General features: G+C 44.4%; 1 protein-coding gene across 3 annotated transcripts; it reads right to left on the bottom strand.

The window, feature by feature from the left end:
* Positions 1-844: 844 nt before the first annotated feature.
* LOC117810351 (immunoglobulin-like domain-containing receptor 2) lies at positions 845-21451 on the bottom strand. Of its 3 annotated transcripts, XM_034680146.1 has the most exons (10): positions 21285-21451; positions 17621-18007; positions 15036-15155; positions 11921-11977; positions 8670-8816; positions 8413-8580; positions 7975-8103; positions 6421-6760; positions 5165-5987; positions 845-3733 (listed from the first exon to the last, which is right to left on the bottom strand). In XM_034680146.1, the coding sequence occupies exons 1-10, from the start codon at positions 21391-21393 to the stop codon at positions 3698-3700; spliced, it is 2316 nt and encodes a 771-aa protein (XP_034536037.1). In that variant the 5' UTR covers positions 21394-21451; the 3' UTR covers positions 845-3697. The 3 variants fall into 3 exon arrangements, with proteins under 3 accessions (XP_034536037.1, XP_034536039.1, XP_034536038.1); XM_034680148.1 differs by lacking the exon at positions 7975-8103; XM_034680147.1 differs by lacking the exon at positions 11921-11977.
* Positions 21452-23466: the final 2015 nt, after the last annotated feature.

Raw genomic sequence — 23466 nt, 5'->3', positions numbered from 1 at the left:
TGGCGTTGTTGTTGTTGTCCATTTCTCTCCCTTTGTTGGTCTGGAGGAAGAACTAAAGGATTAACAGATTATTTATAACCTAAAGAAAGACGTTGAGACACAGTTATACTGTTTTTAAAACCTCAGTAGGAGACGATTAACCAGGACGGCTAAAATACATAAGAAGTTTTATCAGGGATGAAAGTGTTGACACCAGAAGTCCTATATTTATATATTCATATATAATATCTATATATTATATTAATATTTAAGTATTATATTTATGTGTATTTATATATTTTATCTATGTATTATATGTATATATTATATTCATATTAAAATATTTTATTTGTATGTTATATTCATATTGAAATATTAGATTTATATTTTATATCTTTATATTATATTTATATATTTTATCTATATATTATACTTATATTCATATTTAAATATTATATTTATATATTATGTTCATATTTGTATTTTATGTTCATATTTAAATATATCTATATATCATACATATTTAAATATTACGTTTACATATTATAATTATGTATTATATCTATATATAATATTTATTTATTATATCTATGTATTATATCTTTATATTATATTAATATTTAAATATTATATTCATATTCTATATTTTATTCATATTTTATATTTATAAATATGTAGGTATAACTCTGACTGCTCATGCTGTTAGAGGTAAGCAGCATTAGACTTAGAGCTGGAGTGAAACCAGTAAAGTCAGGATTCACTTTAACTTCAGAAAAAACTGAATTAAATGTAGTTTAAAGACAGAGAGAGCGCAGATACAGTTTTATAATCAGGAGTTAAATAAATGTTCTTATTGGACGACGTCTGATATCACACCTTTTTATTAATCCTGCTGAAGCTTCAGGTTGAGAGGATCCACAGTTCATCTTCAGGTCTTTGTGTTCCTGCTCCTTAAAAAATCAGTGCGTCCATCTTTAATAAACAAACACTTTATTTATGAGGAGGACAAAAAACAACGAGGAGCAGGAACATGTGTGTCTGAGCAGGAGGAGCTGCTGTGTGACAAAGACGAGCAGCCTGTGACTCCAACAATGAACAAAGACGTGACTCATACTGCGTTACACATCCACTCCTTTACAGAAAAGTAAAGAGTCATCTCACACACACACACACACACACACACACACAGACACACGCTTGTCAGTACCAGACAGAAGAGAACACAGAGTAGAAACAGTTGATGTGAAGGGTTGCAGACGTGGTGTTAGTGTCGTCAGGTGGATTGTGGCGTTAGACTGATGGTTAAACACTCAGGTGTGGCGTTTTGAGGTCGTGGTCATGTGACTGATGATGACTGGTGAAGGTTAATCTCAGCAGAGATAAGAAAGGTCTGAATACAGAACCCAGCTTTAAAACTTGATCTTATGTACACCGTCACTGAGGATCTGAGGAAACATATTTACAGACAACAACAACATAACTCACCCCACAAACAGTTCTCATGATCAGCATGTTTCAGACTGCAGCTTTAACTTGCTACCTTTAACAGCTGATCAGTGTTTACTAACAGACAGAGAGAGTTAGTTCAAACCTTCATTAAACACTGAACACCGGGGGGAGACTCAGTTCAGAGTTTAAAGAGCGTCACAGTAACTGAACGGATGCTGTGAACGCTGAGACGAACAGATAACTGGGTCAGAGGTCTTCAGTTTGATGTTTCTGTTCTTCTTCATGATTTAAAACATCACATTAACCTTTAAAGTAAACTCCTCCTCTTCACTCTGACACGCTGAGTTCATCCTCTTTCACTGCTGCATGCTCCGCTATGATCACCACCTTGTATTAAACATATCTGATTGATGCTGAGGAGGGAACAACACTACAACCACTTCTATAACAATCCAGTTCACGTAATGAACTCTGAGTGCAGGACTTGAGAAAGGTTGAGAAACTGTGAGCTGGAAACAGGTTGAACAAGGGCAGAGGGGCTACATTGAGTGCTATTTGACTCACAGTATCTACCTCAGCATCATGTGGATGATTGAGCTGCTACTGCTGAGCTGAAAGGGTTAACGGACTCTTCTTCACAGAGACAATCTGCTGAGCTGAAAGGGTTAACGGACTCTTCTTCACAGAGACAAGTTGCTGAGCTGAAAGGAAACTAATACTTGTATTATCTGGATTAAAGGCACCGTAAGGAGTTTTTAGCTGATGTCTCTTCATGATCTACACAGTGAAATGAGATGATCAGCGTCTTATTAATGATTGCTTTATAATGTTAGTTTCTGTGTTTATGTCAGACTTTGAGTCCATATGGCTCTCATCAAGAGTGGAAAGCTTCTGACCAGCAGGGGGCGTTATTTTCTTTAGTTCTCTTTTCATATAAAGTTTTGTCCTCATGTCTGATCCTGGAGCAGGATTATCATAATCCTGCTCCAGGATCAGACATGAATCGTTGTTTGAAACAGAGGAGCTCTAGAACCAGGACTCTGCTGGGTTAAACATGAACAGGATTTAACGGTACAGTGGACAATAATCAGCCTCATTTAATAGCTAGATATGGAATATAGTATTCATCAGTATGTTTGAATTCATGTAAACTCATGTTAATGTTAAAAAGATTTGAATGAGTCTTTAATATCAACTAAGGAGCAGCTCTCCTTCCTCAGAGGCCGCCATCTTGCATCGCCATGTTTCTACGGCAGCATGTAACGGACAAAGTAGAAACATGCATGTTTATATATTCAGTGAGGGGCCACAAGAAAAGCCCCGGCTGACAAAGACAAAGACGGAGACGGAGACAAAGAAGCAAATATCTGATACTGAAAGACATCTTTGATGGAAAATTGACAAATGGAGGATCAGAGTGATCATGCATCAGAGCAGCTTCTTCTTCTTGAAGGTCACTGAAGCTCCACCGACAGGAGGGGCGAGCAGGGGAGCGTGTTCGTCTAAAATCTGAACATAGCACATTGCCACATATTTCTAAACACTAAACAGCGTATCACTAAAAACTGCTAAAGCTTCTTTTCTCTCAAAGTCTCTTCAGCCGTTGTTCAAACACTCAGAGAGTTTCTGTCCTCTAGGTGAACATCAACGTTTAGTGATTATTAATAGATCCAGCTGCAGTTTGTAAAAGCAGACAGAGTTAGTCCCTGAATATGTTGCTGAATGACACAGTGTGTGGGTGTGTGTGTGTGTGTGTGTGTGTGTGTGTGTGTATTGTCAAACAATGGAAGCTACAATATGTCCTTAACAATGATGGTGCAGTCATTCACCTTCCTCTCAACAACTGCTGCGTTTTAATGCAGACAGTGAGTCTCATTGGAGGAACTGAATGGAGCCGTTGTTCTGGAAGCGCGTCTGGTCGCTCTGGAGCGTTCTCTAAAGGGACGAGAGGGACGGCGTCCTGCAGGGAGGGACAGTCCAGGTCACACACACGGCCAGCGTTAGTTCAGTGTTAGTCCAGCTGAGAGATACGAGGCTGCCGGTGACAGAGACCGTGATGACATCATCACTGAGCGACGTCACGGCAGGAACTCCGGTAACAGTCTCCAGAGTTAAAGCGTCCACAGAGTGTTTCTTCAGCAGCTCTCCTCCAGGGTCAGTCCTACTTTACACAGTTTTACAGTCCAAACACGTCCATCATGTTTCCGTCACATGGAGCTTGCTGTCAGCACTCGGTCTGCGGCCTGCAGACCATCAGATCATCAGATCATCAGACGATGAGGGAGTCCCGGCTCAGGAGGGTGCTCTGAGGGGGACAGAAACAGGAAGAGATTAAAAAAAGAGGTAGAGGAGGTTTAAAGATGTGAGCACATGTTGTTTAGTTGAGTGAGAGAATAAAGATCAATATTAGACAAACAAGGTTAGCACTGTGAGGAGGAACCTGGGACAGAACGCATCGCAACGTCTCCTTTCAACAAAGTGAGGATCTGATGGAGCCGCTCCGAAACATGGATCTGATGGAGCAGCTCTGAAACATGGATCTGATGGAGCCGCTCTGAAACATGGATCTGATGGAGCCGCTCTGAAACATGGATCTGATCCTGCATGTTGGATGTTTGTGTCCCAGGTTGGTCAGGGTGGAGAAAACGGTTATTGGAGTTACAGAGGGGAGTGAAGTGAGTCTACCTAGCTTTCACTGTGGTAGCATCTGAACCTGACCTGTCGAAGGTACAACAACAACAACACTTACTGCAACAACAAAAACAACAACAACAAAAACAACACTTAAACCCACACACTCCTCAGAGCATGCAGAGTCACAGGTTTTAAACACACTTTCTGTTTTTTCAGTTTGGACCTCCATCAAAGTAATCCAAACCACATGACAACCTTAATCTCTGAGTGAAGGAAGTTTGGGCACTGAAGACGAGGTCAGAGGTCAGAGGTCAGAGGGGTTTGAGAAACTGTACTGAGATGCAAACAACAACAACAACACATGCTTGCTGCACATGCTCACATGCTGCTTCATGTTTTTGGGCACGCATCGTGACTTCTTACCGAGCTGTTAGTTCTGCTCTGTTTGAAAAAAACATCTTCAGGAAAATTAAATTCCTTCATGCTGGACAAGAGGATTATGGCTGTGTAATCCAGGATCATACAGCCCTCCCAACGGGTAGAGATCTTACATGTTTGGGCCAAATAGTTTAAGAACCACATGAACTACAGTCAGGAACCAACAGGAACCAACAGGAACTAACTGAAGCCAACAGCCCCATCTGCTGTCTTTGTGTGCATCACAACGAACGATGAAGAAGAGCTCCAAACGCAATGTTTCCAAAACTCAACACAAGAGAAGATCCTGATGATCTTTGTTTCCATGGACGTGAAAGAAGAAATGCATTTCAGCTCGATCACATCGTAGAAACATCTGATCCTGGCGGTAACTGAGGACACAGAGACGCCCAGATCATTCTGCTTTTGGAGAGCCGTGCCTGTAATGTACCCTGCATGCTGGGACAACACTTTAAGGAAAAAGTCCTTGAACTGGTGTCAGGACTTCTCCCCCATGACGATCATACAGAACCCAAATTTCCTCCCTACACTAAAAATGCAGGTTCAGCTTCTGAGTTCCTCAAAGGTTTTAAGGAAACGCCCTTCAGTGAGAACGTCTCTGAAAAGTTGGAAATACAACATCAGCTTCATGGTTTCAACAGTCGATAGGCTTTGTGTAACTCACCACTTTGCGGCTCTTGTCCCGAGGTTCCTCTCTGTGGGCGAGCGTGTGTGCAAGAGCCGGAGAGGAGTGAGCGTGTGCGGGAGCCGGAGAGGAGTGAGCGTGTGCAGGAGCCGGAGAGGAGTGAGCGTGTGCAGGAGCCGGAGAGGAGTGAGCGTGTGCAGGAGCTGGTGAGGAGTGAGCGTGTGCAGGCCGGGGAGACGGCCTGTCGGTCCTGCTGCGCTCCGTCTCTGAGTAAGCAGGCAGTGATTCCAGCTCCAGCCTGTTACTTGGCGAGCGGCTGGATTCCCCGCTGCTCTTTTTGGAGCTGCTCTTCGAAGGCGAGTCTGAATCCTCCTCACCGCGGGCCCCCTTCTTCCCCTGGATGACCCCTCGCAGCTTTGCTTTGCGATCCAACAGCTTGTTCAGGAAGGTGCTGTCATAGTCCTTCTCCTGAGAGGAGCTGGATGGAGGACTGACTCTGGGAGGAGGTGGAGCTGGACGATCGCTGTCCCAGGTCCCCCTCCTCCTTTTGGGTGAGGACAGCGGGCTTATGGTGTGTCTGTTCTTCTTGTTGCGTCGGGTGTGGTCTTCACGGTCACTGTTGTCCTCCAGCTCGTTGTCATCACTGTGATAATGCTGAGCTGGACAGTCCCGGTACGAAGGATACTGACTGAACTCAAGAAGCTCCACGTCGTACCGCGCTCTCTCCTCCTCTCTCCGCTCTGTCTCTCTGGTTCCTCTTTGTTTGTACGACGCAGCAAACTCCTCCAGCTCATCCAGTGAGCCTGTCCGTCCTTCAGGACGGTACGACTTCCTGTGCAGATGTTCTGATCGAGGGTTCCACCTGCAAGAGGACACACGAGGAAGAGAGAGAGACAACAGAGGAGAGAGGGAGAGAGGAGAGAGGGATGAGATGAACAAATAAAGATCTCTGTGTTTGGAAGTTTCTGAGTTTAAAGCACTAAATTAAACAAGTCATAACGAGTCGTCTCCTTTCTGCGTCATTCAGGAAACATTAAAACAACAACAATCACTGAAACGCAGAGTCCTCATTCAAGAAGGGTTTCTACTGAGGTGTCATCAGGCACAGAGTCCAGCAACAACTCAGACCAACAGAGAGACTCTAGAGGTCTGATCTGACCCAGTTTGATCTGAACCGGTCGGATCTGAATTTGTCTGACCTGACCTGGTCTGATCTGACCTGGTCGGATCTGACCCAGTCTCTGCTGTATTCCTTGTCCTTGTTTCATGCACACACTCACACTGAGTCTCTGTACCTCTTGTGGTTCTCATCGTCGCTGTGAGTCTTCCTCGGATTTCTTGCAGCTCTGTGTGACTGTGAGGAGGAAGGAGGGTCGTCACTGTACCGTCGTGGAGGAAGGGGCTCGTCCTGGCCGTGGCGAGGGTCTGGCGGGTCGTCACGGTATCGTCGAGGTGAAGGAGGATTGTCCCGGTAACGCTGCAGCTCTGGACTTCGGCTTTCATGGTAACGCTGAGGTTCAGGCTCCGGGTCGTGGTCAGGAATGGCCGGCAGAGCTTTCTTCTGGACGCTTCGATATGTTTGACGGAAGCCCGTTTCTCCTTCATGGAGGGAGCTCAGCTCGGACAGGTTACAGGCTGGACAGGTGAGAGAGGAAGAGAGGTTACAACAAAGACCTGAACCATGAAATACGTAACTACCCTTTAAAGACGAGAGGAATTTAAGAGCAATCAAAACTACAAAGACACAGCAGGAGAGGAAGCTCAGAGTCCAGGGCTGCAGGAGAGGGAGCTCAGAGTCCAGGGCTGCAGGAGAGGGATCAGAGTCCAGGGCTGCAGGAGAGGGATCAGAGTCCAGGGCTGCAGGAGAGGGATCTCAGAGTCCAGGGCTGCAGGAGAGGGATCTCAGAGTCCAGGGCTGCAGGAGGGAGCTCAGAGTCCAGGGCTGCAGGACAGGGAGCTCAGAGTCCAGGGCTGCAGGACAGGGATCTCAGAGTCCAGGGCTGCAGGAAAGGGATCTCAGAGTCCAGGGCTGCAGGACAGGGATCTCAGAGTCCAGGGCTGCAGGACAGGGAGCTCAGCAGGATATCATCACAGAGTGAGGGGAAGTTTAAGAGTAGAGTATGATTTTAGGTTAGTAGGCATGCACACCTGCTACTGAGCAATAATACGTAACTACCCTTTAAAGACGAGAGGAATTTAAGAGAAATCAAAACTACAAAGACACAGCAGGAGAGGAAGCTCAGAGTCCAGGGCTGCAGGAGAGGGAGCTCAGAGTCCAGGGCTGCAGGAGAGGGATCAGAGTCCAGGGCTGCAGGAGAGGGATCAGAGTCCAGGGCTGCAGGAGAGGGATCAGAGTCCAGGGCTGCAGGAGAGGGACCTCAGAGTCCAGGGCTGCAGGAGAGGGATCTCAGAGTCCAGGGCTGCAGGAGAGGGATCTCAGAGTCCAGGGCTGCAGGAGGGAGCTCAGAGTCCAGGGCTGCAGGACAGGGAGCTCAGAGTCCAGGGCTGCAGGACAGGGATCTCAGAGTCCAGGGCTGCAAGAAAGGGAGCTCAGAGTCCAGGGCTGCAGGACAGGGATCTCAGAGTCCAGGGCTGCAGGACAGGGAGCTCAGCAGGATATCATCACAGAGTGAGGGGAAGTTTAAGAGTAGAGTATGATTTTAGGTTAGTAGGCATGCACACCTGCTACTGAGCAAATCTCAACCGCAGGAGTTCAACACGAGACGGCGAGAGAAGATGAGAACGATAAAGATGAAGGAAATCAAGAGGCAGAAGAGAGAGCATTGATCATGCAGACTACTGATGCACATGCTGAGAGAGAGTCCACGGCGTAGGTTTCTGGAGCTTACACTGGTGGCTGATGGACCGGGCAGGGTGGAAGTGAGCCAGCTGCTTCTCTACATACTGAAGCACCCTGAGAGAGTCCTGCTCCTGAGGGGTGGGCACGCGGTAGGGAACCCCTACAGCATGCATTGGCACTGCAGACACACAGCTCACTCATCAGCATGCTGAACTTCAGTCTGTGTTCATGTGTTGTGTGTGGACTCAGGACTCTTTGGTATAATGCTGTTTCTAACTATAACAGGTGAAACAAACAGTCACACAACAAACAGCACGAAGCTCCACATGAACTCCTGACAGGACAAAGTTAAATGAACTACGTTTACCTCTAAGGTTCCTCTGAGCCGCTCTAATGCAGAGATACAGAGGAGGTTAGCATGGTCAGGATAAACTCACGGGTGGAGTTTAATTAGCTTCAGGGGGAAAAAGAGAGAGGATAAGCTCACCTGCTGTGAGTAGGCTGCCATCAGACGCAGTGACGGTAGACATCTTGTCCACCAGTGACGGGGGCGCGATGGGAACCATGGTCGGGACACCAGTGACGAAGTATGGAGGGTAGGCAGGCAACTGAGGGGTGGAGCTGCCCGTCTTTATACCTTTACCTGCTTCATATACTGAGAAAACAAAACATCCCATTTAAAGTGTCTGTCAGTGTGTGTGTGTGTTTGTGTGTGTGTGTGTTTGTGTGTGTGGGAACACTCACAGTGTCGAGGGCAGCAGCATGTGTCAGGGCAGCACCAGCAGCTGACGTAGCAGCAGCAGGAGTGAGGACAGCACTGACACCAACAAACCCCGACCAACAGCAGGAACAAGACGCTGCCCAGAGCCACCGCGGACACAAACACCCATTCTGGAAATACACACACACACACACACACACACACACACACACACACACACACACACACACACACACACAAACACACACACACACACACACACACACACACACACACACACACACACACACACACACAAACACACACACAAACCTTCATGTGAAGAAGTGACAACACGTGACACAAGAGCACTCTGACAATGATCAGATCACTCTACACTCAGACTTGTCTTGAGCTAGTCTTTGCTTTACACCCGAACACTTGGGGGAAATCAAAATCAGTGCATGTGAAAACCCGACCCCTCAGTAAATCCTGAAGCGGACTCTCTGGTCTGAGCTTCAGATGTGTTTTGCAGAAGCCGCTAATGTAGCCTTCAACAAAGATTTGCAGAGAGATGCAATCTGAATAAACCTTCATAAGATCAACAAAACTAGAGATGCACAGAAACACTGACATCACATCAAGACGATAAAAGATTCATTTCTGTATTGGCAGATATAGATAATTTCAGCTCTACACACAGACACATGCGCTCTGATACTTGAGCAGCACTTCTCAGGAGACGGCTGCATTGTCCGAAAACATGTGTCTCTGACAGGAAACAGCCAATCAGAATACATTTAATCTTTAAGAGAACACAAGCTACAGAGAGAGAGAGATGACTTTACTCAGAGTTTGGAGGAGCGACGCAGGGAGGGAGTGATTCAGAGAGCAGGACAGATAAACTACATCTATCAGTCTAACAGGGACAAAGCAGAGGGAAAGGACGGAGAGGGAAGATAAGGAAATCTGTAACAATGTAAAACCGGGAACAACATCTTCTCTACACACACACACACACACACACACACACACACACACACACACACACACACACACACACACACACACACACACACACACACACACACACACACACACACACACACACACACACACACACACACACACACACACACACACACACATACACACACACACACTCACAGGAAATCTGATTTTGCTGCAGGAAGGAAAGGGACAGTTTACTTTGCTCGGTACTGAAAGTTTGGCTGTGACAACAAATGAACTTGTAATGGGATCTCATTTACAACCGTTATCACCCCGACACACACACACACACACACACACACACACACACACACACACTAGGACTGTAGTAGAAAACACTACGTTTGGACAGTTCAGAGCGCTGTGTGTGTGAACATCATGAGAAGCCATCAGTATCCTCCCTACAGACTGTATTAGGCTTTCCTGTCTGGATCAGGCTCTCCTGACTGGATCAGGCTCTCCTGTCTGGATCAGGCTCTCCTGACTGGATCAGGCTCTCCTGACTGGATCAGGCTCTCCTGTCTGGATCAGGCTCTCCTGACTGTATCAGGCTCTCCTGTCTGGATCAGGCTCTCCTGACTGGATCAGGCTCTTTTGTCCTGTCTGGTTCAGGCTCTCTTGACAGGATCAGACTCTCCTATCTGGATCAGGCTCTCCCTGGTTTTGATTCTTGGTTCATTCAGTTTCACACAAACTTGATTAAACTATGTGAGCGAGTATTACAGGAATGTGACCATAAGCACCCCCCCCCCGTCCTCCTCTGAATAATGCTGGGTGACATGCTAACCACAGACATAAATAACTATAATGACCATAATGGTTGTTTCAGCACAGAGAGTCAGCTCAGTAAGAGCGGAGGCCGGATCTCTGTCTGATGGGGATCATCAGCTCTGCTGTTTGTGTTTACTTAAAGGACAGGAGGAAGCATTAGACAGCATGAGTGTTAGCCGTTAGCACAGGAGCACACATTCAACATGAGGGGAGGGGTGAATGATCAGTATGGAAATATATTGTTGTGATGATGTGAGTGTTTTAGTGTGAAATATAAAGCTCTCTATACAAACATCTTTTCTCACAGCAGCAACGATAACATGAATCCTGATCCTGAGCTTCAAGCAGCCATTTTTAATCCTTCAGTAAATCAGATATCAGATATGATTATCTTTCAATTCATCAAAACAGAATCGCTGCATTGTGTTTCTATTGTCATGTGTATGGTAGAGAGATGTGAGCATTCAGTCCACTAACAGAAAGTCTTCAGAATAACCCCCTGGTTAGATGAATTATTGATATTTGTATTATTGTAGGCCCACGATGCTGTCGTATGTTGTGTCTAAGTTAAACCACCTGTCAGTCAGTACCTCCAGTAAATGGTGACTGTTGTAAAGCTGTAAAGCTGTGATGCTCTGCTACCCGGATGTAAACCAGCACAGATGACAGATGGCGTATCAAAGTGCAGTGCCGTTTGTCAGTATGTTAAGAGTGGAGATAAAGTGGTACGAAGGCTGCTGCCTCTCACACATCGAAACTCTGCAGCAGCATCAAATCAAATCCCACCATCACTCCGCCTTTGGTCTTACACATGACCCCCCAGAACATCCTGACACTGTGTCCCAGTGTGATCTTCACAGTCTTAAACGGCAGAATATAAGAGCCTCATTAAACTGACTTATATCCACAGGCACAGGCATGAGGACGCTAACCTGCAGGGAGGACTGGAGGTTGGGGGTGCTAGCTCTGCTAGTGTTAGCTTCACTCAGCAAACCAGTTCAACACAGTTGACCTGTAGACTCTGTAATCCGGCGTTCAGACGTGATGAATAAATCTGACTTTCTTCTGAGGTGTCATTCCTTTAGACTGTTCTTCTTTAATAATAATAATAATAAGAAGAGAATATATATAATAATAATCAATAGGACTTATATAGTTCCTTTTTAAGTACTCAAAAACGCTTAACGTGAAGTGAGAAGATACAAATAAAGGAAATAAACTATTAGATGTGAGCTGCTTCAGAATATCTCTGATATATTAGTCGTCCTGTGATTCCCCCTACGTTTAAACACAGTGATTAAAGTCTAAATGTTCGGCCTCCTTCTGTTAGAACACGTTTTAAAACACTGAATCTTATCAGACTTCTCTTACATATCTTACATACTAAGAAAACAACCCCCCCGCAGAGACTAACCTCCCTCTAAGCGGTTCCTCCACCCAGGCTAGGAGCGGTTAGTCAGGTTAGTGTGAAAGGGGGGAGCCAGGTTAGGGGGAGAATACATTATGCCCCTACCTGGCATAATCTTCAAATCAAAGTCTGGCAGGAGATCCTCAGGCACCCAAGAAAAACCTGGAGAGAGACAGAGCAGAGGAGGACAGGAGAGGGGATGGCGTTGGTACACATGATTGATTGCAGCAGCATGCATGAAGAGAGGAGGAGGACAGAAGAGCGAGAAGCAGAGAAAAGAGACAGATCAGCAGCATGCATCAGAAACAGCGTGCTCATGTTCCAGAGGGTCTCCGGATTACAAAGGTTTTGTTTTCCTGGCGAGGAGATGGACGGGATCGTGAATCTTTCTGGATAACACCAGGAGCGCTGAGTAATGTTAGAATCAGAATTCAGGACATTCCTCACGTGGAGAGCCAACAGACGGAGCAGGAACTCTCTGTTCTCTGAACTATTTCTCTTGTTCTTCAGACGAGATGTTTCTCTGATGAGACGTCTTTAACTCGTCACAGAAGAAGAAGAAGCTTCTGTTCCTCAGCGGGTTGTTTCATCACACTCCTGAGGTGTGAAATAAATCAGATATCAGACACAGACGCACGGAGGGCTTCGTGTCTGGAAGCTGAAAGAGACGTTTAGATTTAAAACTCTTCTATAAATATTGTTTAATATTAGAATAATAAGACAAATATGTTTTACTTTATTAATGTCATGAGGTGCTTCACCCTGCTGACTCTTTATATTCTAACTTCATCAGGTTTATAAGAATAATCTGTTCATGTGGAGAATCAATCAAACTGTGACCTTCAGAGACGATCTGAACACTATCTGAACACGAATCATCTGTCCTCGCTCTGAGTTAAAGCTTACGAGTGAAGGAGAGATAAATGACTTAAGAATTAGATGTACTACAATGTGTTTTAATTTGGACTTCATATTTCTCTTTCCTCTTGAGTAGCGGGGCCCGTTCATTGATACAAAGACGGCTGGTCATCTTTAAATTCCCTCTGTAGTTTATAAAGGAGATGTTTTTGATTCAGAGAGGTTTGGAGTCTCATCATGTTGGAGGTTGAAGACATGATTATCCCAATAAATAACCCATCCTTAAAAAACACCTGTCTGGTGGTGTCCCTGCTATCTTCCTGCTGTCCTGTCTGCCTCCTCTTATTTCTAATTTGAGGGGGGAGAGCTCCACACGAGGCCAGCACATGGAGACAGCTCTCTCCTGTAGCGTTAGTGTTAGCAGCCTGTATGAGTGTGCCTGCAGGCGGCTCTGATCCAGGATTTCCCTTCATATATGTCGGGTTTGCTGGTTGTCCCCTGTGAGGTTTTTAAGGAGGTGGTGTTTGAGGTCTCCTTTTTCACAGATGAATGTAAAGGGAGGGAGGAGGCGTGCTGATCGAGCTCAGACACTCACACACGTTTTTAAGTTATCATAAATCCTCTAAACAAAGTTTAACGTGTTGTTCAGTGAACTCCTGACTTTAGTCCTGGTTTAAGATTTCATTACAGGACCTTATTTTATAACAGACCCAAACACCCTGCAGTCTAAGAACTGTTATCGAGTGTGTGTCATTACAATCCTTCAGGAGGATCCTCACCATGTTTCCTTTAACATCAGGAGAGGATCCATTCATTCAGACTCTTTACAGCTCCGAGCAAAAATAACACAAACACACATTCACTGAATCTCTACAGAGGTTCAGCTATCCAGAGTAATAGGAGTCCAGGACCCGGACTCCAGCATCGACTGCATTTAGAATCTGAAACTGAGAGAGACTCAAGCTTCAGGTCTCATCAGGACACTTCAAGAGACGCTGAGTCGTGTGTTTGCTGATGGCTCATTTTAAAATCTGTTAAATATCTCAATCAGATTTGACTAAAACTAAACCCTGAAATGATCTCTGAGGATCAATACTGATAATGCTTCTTATCAGACCACACACTGCTGAGAGACTGAGTTCTCAAGACACCCGCCAGGTGCAGAGAGCGGCTGGATTCTGGGTTTGAACACTTCAGAGTAAAGGTCAGTTTCTTCTGAGCTCCACGTCAGCAGAGCGTCTCATGGATGTCCCCCTCCATCCTTTGTGTCACAGCGCTCTGCTGTCCCTCCTCCACATCATTATATCATCCCTGTCTCTTCTGCTGTGAAGCCCTCCGCTGTGAGAAGACAAAAGACCCCCACCCTCATTCAGCGGGGCCCCAACTGTTGTTATGGAAACGCTACAAGCGCCTAACATGAGCTTCACCCGACCGGGAGACATCATGTGACCTCATCTTTACATTATATTTATATTTTATACATTATTATTATATTATTTATTCCTGTATATTACAGTATATTATATCATTATCGTTGTTATATTATATTATTATTTTTTACAACAACTTACAGTCATAATATATAACCATATTTATCTTTTATATTGCTTAATCTGTCATAACCAACCATAATCTCACCATGTGTACCTGTCACTACTGAACCATTTTAATACTGCCTGTAATTATTACCAGTATTTAAACAGTTTGTAACATTTGTAAATATCTTAAATTTGTATTATTCTATTTATCTATTTTATTTTTACTTATTTTAATATAGTTATTGAAAAGTATTCTTGATTGTACTTATGTCTGTGTTGCTGCAACAACAGAATTCCCCCCGGGGATCAATAAAGTAATATCTTATAAACTCTACAGATCATATTTAACTTGAACCAGAGACTGCAGGGCTTTGCCAACACTTTCCTGTAAGTGTGTGTGTGTACTTCAGATTGTGTGTGTGTGTGTGTGTGTGTGTGTGTGTGTGTGTGTGTGTGTGTGTGTGTGTGTGTGTGTGTGTGTGTGTGTGTGTGTGTGTACTTGTGTGTTTGGACACACATTAATCTCTGAGTGCCAGTCGAACAAAAGTTCAGCCTCAGAGCAGCGACGCCACGATGCCTCTCAGCTGTTCCCATGGTTACACCTGAGACTGGAGGAGACGAGTACAACGACAATGTAAAGGTCCAACACACACACACACACACACACACACACACACACACACACACACACAGAGGCTCAAAAAGCCCTCTCTTCTCTGCAGTGTGTGTGTTGTTTGATACACTGAATATTATATTATTATATTCTCAGAGTGGACCCGGTGAGATACAGAATCCAGAGCCCTTTCATAGACCTGTCAACTTACCGAGAACCAGCAGCTCCACGGACGCTTCGTTCTGACCCTCCAAGTCGTCAGATATCACCACTTTACAGATGTACACGCCACTGTCGCCCCACTGCACCTCTCCCACACGCAGGTCTGCCTCTGCAGGACAAACACAGGGTCAAAGGTCAAAGGAGAAATGAAGGGTCAAAGGAGAAACGAAGCTCATCTAAGTGTCATATCTGTGTTTCATACTCCATTCTGATTGGTCAAACCCATGACAGTAGTATTTAACTCTGAACATCAAGACACCAGGAACAACCTGATTGTTCACATCATGACCAATCAATCCCTGGAAAGGAGTTCCTTCATATTTACATGATGTTGGTCCACCTATCAGCATCAGAGCGAGAGATGCCTGAGGGATGAAGGTGGTAGAAACATGCATATTCTAAAATCAAAGCATCAACTCTGAGCTAAAACCATGAAGCCACCCTGATGCCACCATGCTAACCATGAGCATTTATCTGCTGCTTCAGACTTCAGGAGAACCGGGGGATCGTACGCAGGGATTCGGGGCTAAGGTCAGAGGTCAACGTACGCTGAGTACAAAAGAGCAGAACCTGAAGCAGCCGAGAGGACGCAGACGTGTGTGGATAATAGTGCACTGACAGTTCCTTCATTATTTGAATGTTTGTGATGATTTTTAAAACGTGATAATTATGTAAAAAAGAAGATTGGACGTCTTTCCATGAAGCTTTCTTTCTCATGTAGCTCCAGAGACTCCATGAAGAGACGCTGAGCTGCTGATTCCACTGCAGCTCAGACATGTAAATATAGGAGACAGGAAATGTGTCGTTTAATTCACTTCCTTTTCCTGTTGGTGGAGGAAGGAGGAGGAGAGACTCCGTCACGCAGCGTGCTCTCTTTAAAGCTCCCTTTTTTTTAAATTTGTGCTTCCTTAACCCGACTCTGCTGCCAACTTTAAAATGAAGGAGGAGGTTTAATCTGTTAGCCATGTGATTTACAGTACCCCCCCGCCCACTGCATGCTGGGACAGACTCCAGACCCCCTCTGACCCTGAATAGGATTACATGAGTATGGATGACTGGGCATCTCTACAGGCAACATACTTAAAGCTTTCTCTGTTTGTCCCTCTGCTGCAGCGAGCGGTTCGAGAGGAGAGAAAGAGAACGCATCAAACTCTCTTAGAGACGTGTGGACGGTGGGACGGAGAGAGGTCTGCAGGGTCATAAATAAAAGCAAACCTCAGAGGGAAAGACTGAATGAGAGGACAGCATGAAAACCATTTCTTTTGTCCGTGCTCCTGGCTGCTGAAGAGAAGCTTGATTCTTCAGCCTGAGTTAGAGCTCCATAAATCTGAGGCCTGCAAACAAGGCCGCCTCTCTGTCCTCACACAGGACGACACATTCCTGCACAGTAGCGTCCCTTAGATCATCTGAAAGGACACCACGGTAAATACAGTTTCACAGAGGATGCTGAGCTCAGTAGGAAGGCATCAGCTGGAATATCTGGATTAGATTGTAAAGTAATAGAGCTTCCTCTCAGCAGGACGGGCAGCCTGAAGGGGAACACTGACTTTGGGTTAATCCTCTGGAAGCAGAGGTGACTTGTCATCAGGTCTCTTACCTTAACTGAGTTTAAAAACAGAACAACAGAGGAGCTGGTTCAGCCCAACATGCTCCACACGTCTCTCTGCAGCCTTCCTCTCTAACGGAGGACAACGTTCCTCAAACTTTCCTCATGAAGGAGAAATATCATAGCTCAAGATCTCTAAAGATTCACTGAAGAACAGAGCGCTGCTGAGTTCATGTGTTCTCAGGTGTACAGACCGTCTACAGAGTGGATCTGCCTCTGAGGCTACAGACCGTCTACAGCGTGGACCTGTTTCTATCCACAGACTGTCTACAGAGTGGACCTGTTTCTATCTATAGACCGCCTACAGAGTGGACCTGTTTCTATCAACAGACCTACTACAGAGTGGACCTGTTTCTATCCACAGACCGTCTACAGAGTGGACCTGTTTCTATCCACAGACCGTCTACAGAGTGGACCTGTTTCTATCCACTGACCGTCTACAGAGTGGACCTGTTTCTATCCACAGACTGTCTACAGAGTGGACCTGTTTCTATCTACAGACCGTCTACAGAGTGGACCTGCTTCTATCTACAGACCGTCTACAGAGTGGACCTGTTTCTATCTACAGACCGTCTACAGAGTGGACTTGTGTCCCCCTGCATTTGATGGTTTAATATCCCAGTTTAATTACTGAATGAGGTCTGAGTGTGTTTCTGTTCACACCAGGCTTCAGTCTCAGAGTCCGCCTCTCTCTGTCTTTAACACACTCCTCTCTTCTCATGCCGGACTGAAGCGCTCTGGAGTTCTGTAACCGGATTGTTCTGAGAGCTCTGAAACTTTCAGTAAAACCTCTAAATTTCACGTGTGCAGAATCACTTTGAGAGTTTCATCAGGACTCTGTGAGGCGGGTCAACGCTCAGACCATGAGACCTGCCCGGTGAGGGGAGGGAGAAATATGAACATGAGAATCAATTAAGCTGCTTCTTCCTGCAGCCAGTGAAGGCCTCACAGAGGGAACACACACTCACTGTTGATAATGGAGATGTCTCGGTTCTTGTAGTACTCTGACAGAGTGATGGAGGAGCCAGAGACCGAGGCCACGGTCCGGACCGTCCGGCTGCTGTCAGCACAGTCCAGGTAGCTCGCCGTCATCGCCGTCTCGTACCCGCTGACAGCTCCACCCGCTCCACCCGTCAGCCCGCCTCCTCCCAGACCTCCGCCCAGGCTGTCTGGGAAATTGAACGAATCCCGTGTGCGGTCTCGACAGTACGACTTGTAGACCCACTGCACCACGGGGGTCTGAGTGGACACGCTGTTGTACTGACAGGGAAGAACCACGGACTGGAACAGCACGGCGTACCTCTTCTCGTCTCTCACAAACACATGGACGCCTGAACAAGCCGGAGGGAGGACACCTGAGGAGGAGGGGGAGGAGATAATTAAGGAGGAGCGGTGAAGAGTGAAATGAAGAAGGGTTAATCATCAACACAGTCAGAATGACTTCAACTTCCAACAGGAAACTCTGCAGAGCCGGTCAGAGACGGGAGTTCATTTCAGGTGGTTTCTGAGGGATTACTCTGGAGGGAGACCAGCGTCTGAGCCGGAGAACTAGACCGGACGAGGAGATGAAGTGGAGCTCAGGAGGTGCTGCTGTTCTCAAACAACAGGAGGTAGAAACAGAAGTTTGGCTGTTCAACAGTCAGAGCAGCAGCAGGGAACCAGTGAGGAACAATGATCCACAGTTTACACCTTTTAAAGATCAAACAATCCATCCATCAGGAGAGGAAGGAACCAGCACTGCACAGAAAGACTCACTTTTCAAAGAGCTCGTTAAGCTCGTTAAGTAATTTCATGCTTTACATGGTGCAGCTGAAAAAGGCTCTGAATCCCTTTCAGTCTCTGTCTCTGTCTCTTTCAGGCCCCCCTGCATTACAGAACACAGCATTCTGGGACTCTGCACACCTTTACCTCAGACTGAGACTCTGCACACCTTTACCTCAGACTGAGACTCTGCACACCTTCACCTCAGACTGAGACTCTGCACACCTTCACCTCAGACTGAGACTCTGCACACCTTCACCTCAGACTGAGACTCTGCACACCTTCACCTCAGTCTGACACTGCACACCTTCACCTCAGTCTGACACTCTGCACACCTTTACCTCAGACTGAGACTCTACACACCTTTACCTCAGACTGAGACTCTGCAAACCTTTACCTCAGACTTAAACTCTGCACACCTTTAGAACTTACATCTAACATTTAAACTTAAAAGCACAATACAACCCTTTAAACTGAAACTGCAGTCCTGGACCTCGGTGATCTGTGGACCTGAGCAGGTCTGGGTAATAACAGGGACGTGCAGTGAGAGGATCTAAGGATTACTCCAGCAGACACAAACAGTGACTCAGATACCTGCATTAGGCTGAATGAGTCACCTACTCCTGTTTACTCTCTTTAAATCATCTCATCATAAAGTTCCTCTCAGCTGAATGAAGAGAGACTCTGTTTTTAAACACACGAGAACAAAGCCGCACCCTCAGAGACCGGACTGTGAGCTCAGCTGCAGATGTTCAGGAGGCCTCTGAAGCTGCAGGACTCACATGATGACCAGGAGCTCGAGCAGTCCAACACACACTGAGAAGTCAACACACACCCACATACACACACACATACACAGGCTGAGCACTGGGAGGAGGGCGCTTCACTTCATTCAGACCTGATGAGAGAGTTCTCTCTACATTCTGTAAATCAGTCATACTTTATAGATTTACAGAATCAAACATGTTGGCATGTTTCTACATCGTGTGAATCTCTGGAGAGTAAACTCTCAGCTTCCACATTCCCTTCACGTAGCTCAAGTAAATACAACACGTCATTAAACTCGTCATTAAACATGTCATTAAACTCGACTTTAAACATGTCATTAAACACGTCCATGGTTTGAGAGACTGAGACAGACTCAGGCACTCTGAGTCCAGGATTATTATTCCCTCATTGATCCGGTCTGCTGATGGTCTGCTGCTGGACTTGGCTCACTGCTAGTTTCAGGATGACTGCCTCTGGATGGCCGGACTCTGAGTGTTTGTATTAAAGGTGTCAGTGTGAGGTCTTAAACTAGTAAAGCTTCTACAGTTTATTTACAGTCAGGAGGATCAGAGCTGACTAACATGGACTCCTCAGAGGGAACTTTACTCTGACTTCTACCAACAATAAGAAGCCTGGAGGTCTGTCTCTCTGGGGTCTCAGTCTGTGGGTGATCCAGGCTTTATTAGTTTCCAGAGGAAGAGGAGAAGAGGAGAGCAGGAGAAAGAGGAGAAGAGGGAGTACTGTAGCCTGTTTCAGTGTGCCTTCCTGGTTTCATTTAAGAAGAAGAACTGGCTTCAAATGTTAAATCCTCTGCATAAAATCCACAAAGATCCCATCACACCGGATACCACCGTGCACAGGGCTACAGCTCAAAGATACATCTCTTATCTCTTATGGTCAATAAAACACTTCAAAATATCACTCACAATCAACCAATCAATCAATCAATCAATCAACCAACCAACCAACCAACCAACCAACCAACCATTCAATCAATCAATCAATCAATCAATCTTCATATATCACTCATCAGGTTGTATAAGGTCAGAGGGGAGAAATGTAAACGTCTTGTTGAAAGGATAGAAACAAGTAAATGTTAAATAAATGTTAGATGTTAATTATTAAATGTTAAATAAATGTTAAATATTAAAAAAATATTGAATCTTAAAAAAATGTTAAATGTTAAATAATAAATGTTAAATAATAAACGTTAAATAAATGTTAAATGTTAAACGTTAAATGTTTGATGTTAAATACATGTTACAAGTTAAATAAATGTTAGATAAATGTTAAATAAAAAATGTCAAATAAATGTTAAATACTAAATATTAAATAATTAAATAATAAATGTTAAATAAACGTTAATTGTTAATTATTAAATTTTAAATAAATATTAAATGTTACATAAATGTTTAATATAAAATGTGAAATACATGTTAAATGTTGAATAAATGTTAAATGGTTAACTACATTTTAAATGTTAAATATTAAATGTTAAATATTAAAGGTGAAATACATGTTAAATGTTAAATAAATGTTAAACGTTAAATGTTAAAGGTTAACTACATTTTAAATGTAAAATATTAAATGTTAAATGTTTGATCCAGTTAGATGTTCTACTTTCTTTTAAGAACTTTTATATATAAACCAATAAATCCAAAGAGCTGCAGAGTCAGTGTTGAGAGAACACCTTATTGATTCTGTAATCAACAGTTTGAGAAGTACTCTGAGTGTTTTTATAACCTCTTTATAAACTTTATAAAAATAACAGTTGAAGGTATTTTAAGTATAAACTGTTTGAGGTAATAAACTGAGGAATCTTGTTAATCTGATTAATCCACAAAGCTTCAGATTATTATTCACACATGACTGAAGAGCAGTGAAACCAACATGATACAGAAACATGAATAAGTTAGAGAGGATCCCTGAAACACACATCCTGAGGATTTTAACTTTAAACTGTTCTTCATGAAAGAGGAGAGGATGGAAACTTTAGCTGAGAGTTGTTTTGAACAGAAGCTGCTGAGAGTTTAACAACCTGCTCTCTCTCTCTCTCTCTCTATTCACGGAGGGATCCATCTTTCTCTTTTCTTCCTCTCTTACCTGTCAGGAAAAGGATAAAGATCCAGCCCTTCATCATCCTCAGAGTCCTCAAAGTGGACTTCTTCAGACCCGGGAGGGAAACGTCGTCCTGTTTTCTCCTTCGTCTCATCTCTGGAGGAGTTTGAGGTTTCCTGTGGACTCAGATAACGGGACACAGCACCGAGGAACCTGCGTCAAGCGCGACTACACGAGCGTATCCGGTACAGGATTTCAAAATAAAAGCCCCATGATAAAAATAAAAAGTGTTCTTTAGACACAGGAAGCGATTTAATTCGTTTTTTCTGGAGTGAAGCTTTAAATTAAACTTTTAACTATTACTGTGATTGTAAATACAAACTGGACTCAAAGAAGTCAAAGAGAGGTCGGGCTGTTTGAAAAGAGAAAAGTCTGTTACACACAATCTGTATAAACTCTGACACACTGCATACATTTCAATATTAAGGTAGTGGTTGGTAATATATGAGGACAAGGTGCACAGCCAAACGGCAACCTCCAGTCTCAAAATATGAAGCCCGTGTGGAAGTGTTATAAACTGCAATTCATCAAGAATCAGCTTGAGGCTGGCTGCAGACACACCGAAACCACATACACACCAATTCAAAAAAGACGATCTTTGCAGCATTAATAAACATGTTTACAGCCTGGCTCAAAACATGTCTTGGCTCTACGTTGCTAATTTCTCTATCGGCACACACTGTACTACTGGGGTGATTTTTTTTCTAACACAAAGGTTCAGAAGATATTAAGATTATGAGTTTTTGCCCAAATAAGGACATGACTGACTTGACTGACAGGTGGAAACACAGAGCTGTTGGCTAGGAGGATCGAACCCCGCCTCTTTACGTCACACTATGGCTATTTCTGAAACGGCCTGCTACATACTACTTACTAATGTAGTCGGCAGTAGGTAATGCCTACTACATACTGCGTTTGAATTTAGTATGTAGTATGACTGTTCTGTTCGATCTGTGTTGCAGTATGCTGGGTCAGATGTCACTGGATTTCCGGTTTTGGAGAGCGGAAGTAAACAATGGCGAAGCCGATACAGAAACTGCTTCTTTAACATCCACTTATGATTTAAAAAGTTAGGAAGTGGTTTATATATAATTTGATAACTTCCACAGCCCCCAATAACGGATTTCCTCCCGTAAAGAAAGAAGGAAAAAGAAAAAGCGGACTGAGCGCTGTGAATTGTGGGAAACAGTACACGAGGGAGACTGGTCCGATGCATGCTGTGAAATTTTCCCGAATCAGTAGACATCCAGGGAGTTTTGGCATACTGCAGATTTTGCTCTTGTTCAAATACTACTTACTACATACTGAATTCTGGCCAAATCAGTACGTACTGCTAGTATAGTAGGCAGTTTCGGAAACAGCCTATGCCTGGTTGAGTTCCGCATTTCCAATATGGCTGCTGTCCATTATTTATACAGTCTGTGCACAGCACGCACTACAGACTGGAGCCAGATACTCAACCTGGTGATGTCTGAAGGGTTGAATGAAAACGATTAAAACTGGTCTTTTAATGCCCGGACTGGGACAGCCTTCATGTGGTGCTGTGGTTTTCTAAATACTGAGTTCCTGCTTTTAAAATTTTTAAGATGGAGTTTTTGGAGCTTCTTTCAGTTTTGGTAGACTTGCAGAGTTGACGGACTTGGTGTCTAACATGGTTGACATGAAAAGTTGAAAAGCACGTGAAATCCACATCATGTTTCTGAAAGCTGACTGTTTTAGATTTAGTCTATTCGGCTTTGAATAGTTTCCTTGTGAGGGAGAACTTATATCATAATGTGAGTCAGTACACCAAGCTGCTCTGCTCGCTTTCTGGTAAAAACCGAAAAACTACACGTTCAGGGTTTTAGTTTCGACTGAAGATGAAGCTGGGGTGAGAACCTGACAAGAACTTATCATTTTATTTTGAAACCCAAACTCCCCCACATCCGATTCTTGTTTGTAGTAACTTCACGCAGCAGGATGGGGGCGCCAAGGCGCTGAAACAATGGATGGTGGAGAGGGAGGGAGTGAGGTGGGAGAGAGGAGGGAGTGAGGAAGGAGAGACGAGGGAGTAAGGAGGGAGAGAGGAGGGTGAGGTCTGAAACATGGGAGGGACATTCTTAAAGATATATTTATAGATAAATTAAAATTAAAGCTTTAAGAAAAAAACAGTAAATATAAGATTGAA

The sequence above is a fragment of the Notolabrus celidotus genome, chromosome 3 (genome assembly GCF_009762535.1).
Source record: "Notolabrus celidotus isolate fNotCel1 chromosome 3, fNotCel1.pri, whole genome shotgun sequence".
Classification (NCBI taxonomy): Eukaryota; Metazoa; Chordata; class Actinopteri; order Labriformes; family Labridae; genus Notolabrus; species Notolabrus celidotus.
Note: the sequence above shows the minus strand (reverse complement) of the source record. Positions and strands in the feature narration are given on the sequence as shown.

What these genes read in the sequence shown, in the direction of transcription:
- LOC117810351 (XM_034680146.1), bottom strand. Translation starts at nt 21,393, where the DNA reads ATGAGACGAAGGAGAAAACAGGACGACGTTTCCCTCCCGGGTCTGAAG. An exon ending in CCGGTCCATCAGCCACCAGT is followed by an intron (nt 6,761 to 7,974) that starts GTAAGCTCCAGA and finishes TCACCTGTCCAG; the next exon opens with CCTGTAACCTGTCCGAGCTG. An exon ending in GACGATGAGAACCACAAGAG is followed by an intron (nt 5,988 to 6,420) that starts GTACAGAGACTC and finishes GTCCTCTTGCAG; the next exon opens with GTGGAACCCTCGATCAGAAC.